General features: G+C 37.9%; 1 protein-coding gene across 1 annotated transcript; it reads right to left on the bottom strand.

The window, feature by feature from the left end:
• Positions 1-4840: 4840 nt before the first annotated feature.
• Positions 4841-9134, bottom strand: SIVA1 (SIVA1 apoptosis inducing factor). The gene is made up of 4 exons (XM_039352516.1): positions 8042-9134; positions 6818-7021; positions 5536-5692; positions 4841-5052 (listed from the first exon to the last, which is right to left on the bottom strand). The coding sequence occupies exons 1-4, from the start codon at positions 8157-8159 to the stop codon at positions 4995-4997; spliced, it is 537 nt and encodes a 178-aa protein (XP_039208450.1). The 5' UTR covers positions 8160-9134; the 3' UTR covers positions 4841-4994.
• Between the last annotated feature and the right edge of the window lie 1472 nt (positions 9135-10606).

Genomic DNA, 10606 nt, shown 5'->3' with positions numbered 1-10606 from the left:
ACATAAAATGTCTACTCTTGCAAGCAAGAACAGGATGATTTGAGCTTTGTTTTCTTTTTGCTTGGTCTATATGACGCACCTGATAGAACTCTCAAAACAAATGTGTATAATTATAATAAACACAAAATATGGCATATGGAAAACAAAAGTAATTTTCAACTGTCACTGGAAAGGCATCAGATATATTACAAGCAAATCAGCCAGGATACAAGGCAAGAGGAACGCCGTAATAGACACACACTCTTCTTTGAGTCACCACACACTATACTTCAGGATAATGGAACAGTTAATAATAATAGTAGTAAAGTTGGAAGAGACCTTGGAGGTCATCTAGTCCAACCCCCTGCTCAGTCAGGAAACCCTATACCACAGGTCGGCAACCTGCGGCTCCGGAGCCGCATGCGGCTCTTTGAGCCTTCCCTTGTGGCTCCCAGCCTCCTCTGCCTTTGCAGAGAGAGACAGAGACAGAGAGAGAGGCAATTGCGCTTCCCTGCTTCTCTCTCTCTGTGTGTGTGTGTGTGTGTGTGTGTGTGTGTGTAAAAGAGAGTGCACTCACATTGTTCTCCGAGGAGCTGAAAAGCTTTCTGGGCGGAGCTCCTCCCTTTGCTGCGTCTCTGCAGGAAGCAGGAAGGGCAGGAGAGCTAGCTAGCCCAGCTAGGCTGACTCATGAATTCTGGGAGTTGAAGTCCATGAGTCATAAAAGACACGAGGTTGCCTACCCCTGAGATTGTTGGAGAACAACTTGAAGCTTGCCAGGTGAGCAGCAGATGGGGGGGGGAGAAAGAGAGAGAGAAAGAGAGAGAGAGAGAGGGAGGGGGAAAGAGAGAGAGGAAAGAGAGAGAAAGAAAGAGAGTGGGGGAAGAGGAGTGGCAGACCAAGGGCAGAGAGGGAGGGAGGGAGACACAGAGAGAGAGACCCTTTTGACATCTAAAATGAAGATAACACTGCATATATCCTTTTTTTACCTGTGTGTATGTAATTTTATTCTCTTAAAGCATTCTCTCGGTGATCATTGTTTTAATAGTATGGATATTCCCAAGAGTCATATTTTTACTTTTATTTTTAACGTGTGTGTGTATGTGTGTGTGTGTGTATACACACACACACATACACAAACTCTCTCTCTCTCTCTCTCTCTCTCTCACACACACACACACCTATAATAAAGATAAAAAAGGATATATGCAGTGTTATCTTCATTTTAGATATCAAAAGGGTTTTGCGGCTCCCGGTGTTTTGTTTTTGGTGGGAAATGGGTTCAAGTGGCTCTTCGAGTGTTTTGGGTTGCCTACCCCTGCCCTATACCATGTCAGACAAATGGCTGTCCAGTCTCTTCTTAAACACTTCCAGCGTGGAGCATTCACCGCTTCTGGAGGCAGGTTGTTCCACTGGTTAACTGTTCTAACTGTCAGGAAGTTTCTCCTTAATTGCTTCTCTCCTTGATTAGTTTCCACCCGTTGCTTCTTGTCCTGCCTTCAGGCACTTTGGAAAATAGCTTGACTCCCTCTTCTTTGTGGCAGCCAGTCTTCACAGCCAGTCTTAAGAAGCAGGATCGTGTAGAGCATAGCTGCTCTTTAGCTACTTTGCTCCCAAGTTGTATAAGATTTTATAAATTAGAAAACTAAGAGTTCATAAAGATGCCACTCTATTCTGCACTAACTGTCACTTCAAAACATTTTCAAAGGAAGTTCCAGATAAAAGAGATTCCAGCAAGTTGGGACACAATACACATGGACAAAAGCTGGCTGGGTTTGAAAGAAAAAAACCCTACAGCTATTGCCCTGGTCCAGTAAGCAGATTGGGTGAGGTCTGAAAACTCAAAAGGCTGAACCATGACTTGGGCAGTGCAATGGGTGGATTGGGCTGAGAGAGAGCAACTGGCCCAGTCACCTAACTGTCTTTCATGGCTGAAGCAGCTTTGCAACTCAGTTTCCCTATTTGAACATTAATGACTTTTTGTTCGTTTTCATAGATTGGTATTAGAACTTGATGAATACAGTTATTGCCATAGACCTGACTTCAATAAATAAGATTGGAAAAAGGAGTGTAGCACTGAACAGTAATGAATATAATCTCCCAGGCTGAGATTGAATTTTACACAATCAGGAACTTCTTAACCAAAATCCTAGAACCCAGAAAACTCACTTGGTAAGAAATCATGGAGGGAATATCTAATGGCAGATTCCACTTCTACCTCCACTGTTTGTGGCATGATCCAGAGCAAGACTAAACATGAGAGAAACAAAAGTTTTTATTAAAGCTAACTCAATAGGTTTTTAATCTGAATCATTGCAGAATGACTCTGAAGGAATATGTCCCAGTGAAGGCAGCTACAGCTCTAAAGGAATCAATGCAAATTAGCTGCCTGCCCACTCCACAGTGAGTCTAGATCCCCAAACCCATCCCCAAAACAGAAGTGTATCTAAGAAGTCTATAAGTCTATAACTGGACATGTAAACCATACTTACAGTTTGAAGTCCTTCACATCTTGATCCACAAATAAAAAGCCTGACGTAAATGGCTCAGGGCTTCCCCATATGTGGTTGGCCACATACATTAGGTATTTAGAGTTTGACATTATGGCTGCTTTGGGGGAAGGAATGCTGCTTATTTTCAAAATGATACCTAGGGTATCTTAATCAGGCATAGAACAAAAAAAATCAGGTCATGGAATGTGGAAGTCATTAAGGGACCCATCATCAGATACAGTGGTGCCCATGGGCCTGGTAGGTGTAGCTCTTGACATCTCTCTTAAATAATCCAGCAGTAGTTATTCCAGGGAAGATGAATTCAGAAAACTACTTTCCTAGAAAAATTATACTCCTCCCCTTCATTTTCTCCTAATCAATTACCTCGTAGGAGGGCTGGCCATAGAACAAGGTCAACCCCAAATTTGGGAGTGTTAGGCTGGACTCAAAACATACAGGAATAGCTAAGAACCATGCAAACATTTGTGCACAATAACCTTCCTTTATCTCTGATCATTGTCATTTGCAATCAGAATACAGAAGAATGGCATGGTGTTGCAGAGAGAAATTCAGAAACAAAGTTTAATTTCTTCTCCTTTAACAAGAATGATTTTAGGATTTTGCCTACCAGTGCACCCAAAAGGATAACAGGCTTCCTTCCTGCCACAACTGAGCTGAAAGCGTGGCTATCATCTATTTTCTCTGTGTCACAGGTAGCAAGTCAGAATGAGACTTTAGTCATGAAGGCCAAACACCTCTTTCCTCTCCTATTGTGTTCCTATTTCCTCTTTCACAGTGGAATGAATAGTAATTACCTCTTTCCAAGGTATTTTGCTGTTCTGCTAAAATGTTTAAATTTCAGTTGATTGCCTGGATATTTTACATTAAAGCTCAAAATATGTTACAAGTAATATTTCAGATTTGGCCTCTGTCTTGCTGTTACTTAACTTACATACATTCTTTACCATGTATAAAGCCAAATCATAGCTAGGAGGGTTGAACGTGTTTGAAATGGTAATATTGTTTTTAATGAAGTCACTTTAATTGCAGCTATTCTGTAAAAAAAATTGGTAATAAAACTGCAGCCATTCATGAAGTTCTACACTGATTTTTTTCCAAAAGAGGATCATAATCAAATCTAAGTAATCAACTCACCTCATTTGGAACTCAGATATATGCAGTAGGGATTTGTTGAGTTAGCACTGGATTCTTAATTTGAATGTTTGTTTGAAAAATATTACTCCTTAAGTATGGGAATTATGCCAAGAGTGCTGAGACAGATCATGGCACCCTGCAATTTAAATGGTACGTGGTTGAGAGCATTATTGTCTATAAACAGTTCTACCCCAAAATCTAAATGTACACTCAACTCCTATTCAGACCACTAATGATAGCATTAAAAGCAGGTAAGAGAGTTCTTCTACATTCCCACCCTAAATAAGTTGGGTCATATTGTCTCTCTGGAGCAGTTCAGATCACACAAAGCAATTTTATTGCTGATCCTGACTATGATCAATCTGAATCTATTACATTTTCCAAGAATTCTCATGTCACAATAAAGTCTTATATTTCCTTACCTTAAGAACTTTTTTATAGATATGAAACACTATTTCAGTAGGATAATTCAGTCCCCAGAAACACAGTATTAAGATGCTAAGAATATTTGAATGCAATACCTGCTGGGATACAAGGAAACAAGCAATTTGTTTTGAATGTGGGATTTGTAGTATTAATTTCACATTGAAATTAAAGTTATAATGATCTTTAAATATGATAAAATGAATCATGCTAACCTATAACATGTCCTTAAGTAAATTTTGTATATCATACACATTAGCAGACTTTTTTTTAAGGGGCTGTGTCAATTAGGTAGCATAACTGGTATCTTTTATATAAGGTAAAAAGAGAGACTGCGTTTAGCTTAACCTGTCTGAAGACTGGATTTGTATGGCAAGTATTAGTATCGTTTAGCTTAATACAAAAAGACGTGCATCTTTGTTTTTTTATAGAAAAAATACTCTCCTTTTCAACATATCGAGTTTCTTTCACATAGAAGTGTCAAACCAAGAATTATTTTAAGATTAGAACAGTGATTTTCAATTAGAAATCAAATCTATAAACAATTTTCTTTTATTGGATACTGCAAAAACAATATGTCAGGTATGTTCAAATAAACTCATCCTGTTTACTCTCACTTAAGATATTTTATCACGCTCCAACTCCTAATGCTGATGCAACAAAGGTACTTCATTAGATCTCCAAGGTTTCCAAATTAAATCTGAGAGCATGTCTGGGGATACTAAGAATCCATTCTATATTCTGTACAATGGATATAAGATTCATATTTTATCAAGCAACACAAAAATCAGCTCTTATCAAAATATAAAATATTTATTATATGAAACTACAATTAGAGAATATACAATATTTAGAAAAAGGCACTCCAGTATCTCAAAAACCTAATTATTTAAAAGGCAATACATTCTTTACAACACTTAATGATAACCATTTCCTAAAAACAGCAGTTTATTCTTTGTACATTGAGCAGCCACTGCAAAAGATTTGATCTCCAACATCCTCTGATCTAAAAAAAAAAAGATAAGTTAGTTTAATGTCTCTTTTGATTAGTAAGTTCTAAGAGAACACAACTTCTGTTACAGCTCTTCCACATGCAACAATGCTTTGTGAGAAAATTAAGCTTTGAAACATAAGAACTGCCTTGCTGAATTCAAATAAGAACCAATTAGACAATCCTGTCATAAAAGATTGATTTAGCTATACTGTAGTAATTAATTCAGCCGAATCTATCTCCAATGTTACTGAATTCAAGTAATAAATTGTAGTGTGTAAAATATTCCCTTCTATCAAGAATCAAAAATGAATTTGATTTATGAGTATCAGTTCTTAAAATTGTTAGTGCAAAACTTTCTGCAGCCTCATTTTATCTCACATCATCTTCATTAAGTTTTGCATCTAGCTTTTGTCATATTACAACTATAAACCCCTCCAGAATTTATCAGTTCAATACAACCAAAGGAAATTAAGGCATATCTGTATAGGCACTTACTCTATAACTGAACAAAATGAACAGATAATGGTGCTGCAACAGCTGCAGAGTTTGCTGCAGTTCTGGCATATGTATTGATCACACTGCGTGCAAACATCTTTGATGTCAACTGTTCTTATACAGGAGGAACAGGCCTTTGACACTCCTACAGGCAAAACTGTGTATAAACAAACAGATTAGTAAATTACATTTCAGTACTGTTTGCCACAAACATCTCCTTTATACTATAATCAAATCGATTTATTTGAACACTCTAGTGCAAAATCATTTATATTGATCAAAATAGATTTATCCAATAGATAAGGTATCACTTAAAGGAGTTGAAGTTACCAGGAAATGAGCCTGGGACTTTCTATATGCAAATCAGGTGGTACTACTTTTCATACATCCCTACACCAGATAAGATCATTTAAATACAATTTCAGGGCTTTGTTTTGCATTTATCCAATGAATACAACATTGCATTTAACTTTTACACAATATAGTCAAACATCTATTTATAACAATATAATATTCTATAAACATACAAAACATCATACATTGGGAACAGGTCTTGCTATTATTTGCTGTCTTCACTTTTTAAAAGGAAAACTAACTACCGGTAAATACATCCACAAACACAGGAGAGTATTCTTTCACACACACTTCATCAGAAACGAACCAATTAAAACCACATTGGCAATAATCTAGAATTTGTCATTATTCAAACAGATACAGCTATCATGAGTATAAGGAAACATTCAGTTTAGCATAACTTGATATTTCTTCTCATAGTACAAATAAAGTTGCAATGTTCTTGGAGTATTCTTTGAAACTACAGCAAATTAGTGAGAGAAATAAATAAACTGTGCATGACAACTGAGAAAAATTGACAGAGACTGGCTGTATCTTTACAATTTCTGTACCTCTATCATTTCTGCACTGTCTAAATAAAATTAGTTCTGACACCTTTTCCAATTCTTATGATTTTATATTCCAAAAATCCATGTCGCAAAAAAGTTGGTGCCGCAGAGCACCTAATGTAATTCTAAACAACTGTAATTATAAACAAATTCCTGTCACAAACTTAGGTCCTGAAATGCAGCTACTACCAAAAAGATCCAATGACAGTAATATGTGATCACAAGTTTAATCATAACTACAACTTCTGAATTCTCTTATCACTGAAAACAAATAACAGCAAACAGCATGTCTAGATATAAATACCTAAAACAGGCTGAAAACCACAAATTATGAAAATTATTAGTACATAAATGCTTGATAGCTAACTAAGCATCCTTACCCATTTCACTTGAACAGGGTTGTCGAAGTTTTCCATCCTGCCCAATTAACATTTGTTTATTACATCTGTGCCAAGAACAAATTTCTGATTTGTCTATACATGATTCTGGATACTGTGTAATTAGATATGTTCCCACTGCACTTGCATTGCAAGCATTGTCCATGTATGTTTGAGCACCTTTGAAGAGCAGTTGTTTGGTTTTCTCTATAATAAGAGAACAAGAACAAAGATGAGAATGTTATTAATGATATTCTAATTGTACTGTCCAGAGTGACACTATAGTGTATTATTCAATTTCTGTCTACTGTAATGTATAACCTCTTAACTACAAAATCTTGTAACAACAAATATGATTTAAGTTACTTTTTTCAGCCTTCTGGTGGTTGGCTGGACTTTTGCTAACCAAGAAAGAAATTGTGAGCAACTTCCAATTCTCTTTTCTTGCAAAGAATGTCCAGAGGTTGAGAAATCATGAACATGACTTACCTAAAACCAAACCATATTGGTTCACTCACTGTCTTCAGAATTATATATGTTGATTAAATTATAAATACCTCAGTTCAAGCTGGTTTTGATATATTATTAGCTTATCACAGTATCATAGTGACAGTTTTTTAATAGTGAACATATATATGCAATATTACACTCGTTAGATGTTGAATAGGCGAAATGGTTGGAGATTCAACTGTTTTAGTACTTTAAGCCAGCAAGAACATAAAATAGCCTTGAAGACGAAGCACGAAAACCTGGGGACAACTGAGTGCACGTGACCTGGGGGGGACTCAAGTTCTGAAACCAAGGGTGTTTAGGGAAAGCAAGGAAATCAAACGACTGGGTTCTTTTGACAGATTAAAAATGACCCCCGTCTTTTTAAGCAAATGGCTTGGGCCTCCACGCTTCGAACGTGACGCAGAGCACCTCTGTGCATACACTGAGTGCTTTTCTTGCCACGCACCAGCCAAGGTAGAGCGGCCGGTGATTCGGTCCCGTTGTGTTATTGTGACAGGAAAGAGGGGGAGAAGGGAGTTTCACTTTCTTCTTCCAAACAGCTGCCTTTCCGGAGGCCGAACAGGAGAAAGGCGCACTCATGGCGGAAAGGCCCCGCGGAGACCGAGGGGAAACGCGCCCTCAACAGCGGAAGGAAACTCCGATTCTCGCGAGGTCAAAGCCTCACTGAGCGATTTCTCTGCCCCTCCCCCCTCCCCGTCCCCCGCGTCGCCTCACCGAAGATCTCGCGCCGGTACCTCTCGCCCATGACGCCCTGGCTCAGCTCCTTCAGCCGCACGCGCGTCTTCAGCTGCATCGGGGACGAGTCTGCGAACGGGCAGGAGCGCTTCGGCATCTCTTTCCCCACCACGCTGATCGGCGCAACGAGCAGCTCAGGCACCCGCAGCTCCGGCGGCTTAGCGGGACAATTAACGCCAAACCTAGCCGTCCCTTTCTGCGCGGGAAAAGAGCTCGTAAACAAGACTCCCGGAGGAAGCCGCTGCACGGCCCGCCTGCTTGGTCATCCGCATTACGTCATCGGACCCTTGACCAATCAGGAGGCGAGTTGAGGACATGGGGGAGAAGAGGACCCTGTGTTTCCGCTTGTGGACATTCGCATTGGCGAGGAGAGACGTGACGGTAGCGGGGCGGGGCTGGGGTCGAAAAAGAGCGGCGGCGAGCAGGTTGAAATCGTTCAAGCGATTAGCGTGGGAGCTTTGGAGTAGCCCGCTTTTAAACCAATAGGTTCTATAGGCCCTATTGAGTATTCTTAAATAAACCTCATTTAGGATTCGATGTTGGAGTCAAGACTTCATCAAAAATGACATGGGCATTTCTCTCCCCAATGTGGTTTATATTTAAATAATATTAACCAAAAATTTAATTTACATTAAGAATGTAACTATTATATGTGGAAAAACAAACATGTTTAAGGACTAGGTTTACTCCACTGCAGCCTTCATTCTTGTCACCAAATTCTTCACTGAGGAGTACATTTTTGAAAGCAGTGGGATTTATTCGCTATGAAATGAATGTCATATTGCACGATAACATTTTTTCATGGTGATAAGAGGCTAATGGGCAAAATGCAAAATTTCCAACATATTTATTAGTTATGCATGTTGATTCAGATTTTATCTAAAAGTTATTTAACTCCTATTGGTGGCATGCATACACAACACCATGTGAGAACACAGTAGAATTTACTATAGGATTCTTGGCTACAAGTGATATATGATCCTGAGCTACAAATTTCTCTTTTAGAATTTACTATATTTGATGATCTTGGAAGATTTTGGCCATATCTGTTTTTTTTTTAAATATTGCAGTATTATCATTTACATTTATGGATGCAAATCCCTATAGATTTTCAGCAGTATATAGACAATCTAAGAAATAAAATAATAAACCTAAGAAATATGCAATAAACAAAGAGATGAAAAGCTGGTCCAGACTGATGCAGCATGTGTAGTTATGGATGCACCTCAGTATGCCCATATGTCAAGCTACCGTGAGAGTTGTACTGGTTATTATTGGGCTCCTATGTGCAATTCAAAGTGCTGGTAGTTACCTGCAAAGCCCTATATGACACAGGGCTAGGATATTAGTGGGGCTATTTATCTCTTATTATCTCTGCCTACCTAACAAGATCTGGCATGCTCCAGGTCTTATTAGTGTCATTTAATGGAGTCCAAGAAGGATGCCTTATCTATCACTGCATTTGCTTTGTGAAACAATACCCCCCCCTCCAGATCTGGATGGTTCAGAGCCTGCTGGCTTTTTAAAAGATCTTGTTCTTCTCTTTGGTACTGGATATTGTGTGGGCTATTACTATGCCATTTGTAAGTTACTGTCCTGGTGACATATGTTTCTTTGTATGTATTGTGCTTTGTTGGCTGCCCAGAAAATGAAATAATGAATTAATACATATAACATGAGCATAGTACTCTTGTAAACATAAACTTAACACAAATTCTGCTGGGAGAAAAGTTGAAATTATATAGAATACATGCATACAGAGTACATAAATTGATCATGCATGTTTTTATAACAAATTTCAATAATATTTTGGTTACTAAAGGTAAATTTTAGCTGACATTTATTTCAAACTGAGCCCGGTTTCTGCTGACCTCAGTCCAGATTGGTTTGGTATTACTACCTAATTTAATTTAGAGAGAAAGCAGCAAGCAACCAGCAATAACATATTTGCTTTGATGGTGCTTTCTGTTCATGTTACCCTCTTTGTTTTCCTCATAAAATTATTATATAACTTGCATCTATATAACAAATGTTGCTGCTGAATTTTGTTCACATATAGTCTCTTATACATATGTGTATGTCTTAGTGATGCACTTTAAAAAAGCTAAATATAATTAAGTCAGCTACCCCAAACATTGTATCAAATTTAACTTACTTGGCATACAAAATTGGGTCTTGCATTAGTATCATAGCATCTTGTTACTGGAAGAACAAAGATAATGTAGAAATGTCTGAGTGCCACAAAGAATTTGGCAACTGCAAGGAAAATGCTAATAGAAGGGTGATCTTGATTAAATAGTATATAAAAGTCATACATTAAAGATTAGATTGTAATTTTTGAACTTTCATATGTGTTATAAAAATAAGGGACCTCTTTCTTCAATCATTAGTTTTTATGGACCAGATTCAATATAAAATCTGGTGTTATCAGTTCTGTATTAAAGCCAGAAGTGATTCATGGTGTAGTAAGAATCCAGAAAAAGATATATTTTGGGGAATATTAAAAAGGCAGAATATATTTCCCCAAAGGATCTTAAAGGCAAG

Source organism: Crotalus tigris, unplaced genomic scaffold (genome assembly GCF_016545835.1).
Source record: "Crotalus tigris isolate CLP2741 ecotype Arizona unplaced genomic scaffold, ASM1654583v1 scf7180000018436.2726382, whole genome shotgun sequence".
Taxonomy (NCBI): Eukaryota; Metazoa; Chordata; class Lepidosauria; order Squamata; family Viperidae; genus Crotalus; species Crotalus tigris.
The sequence above is the reverse complement of the archived record's forward strand: the minus strand, read 5'-3'. Positions and strand labels throughout refer to the sequence as shown.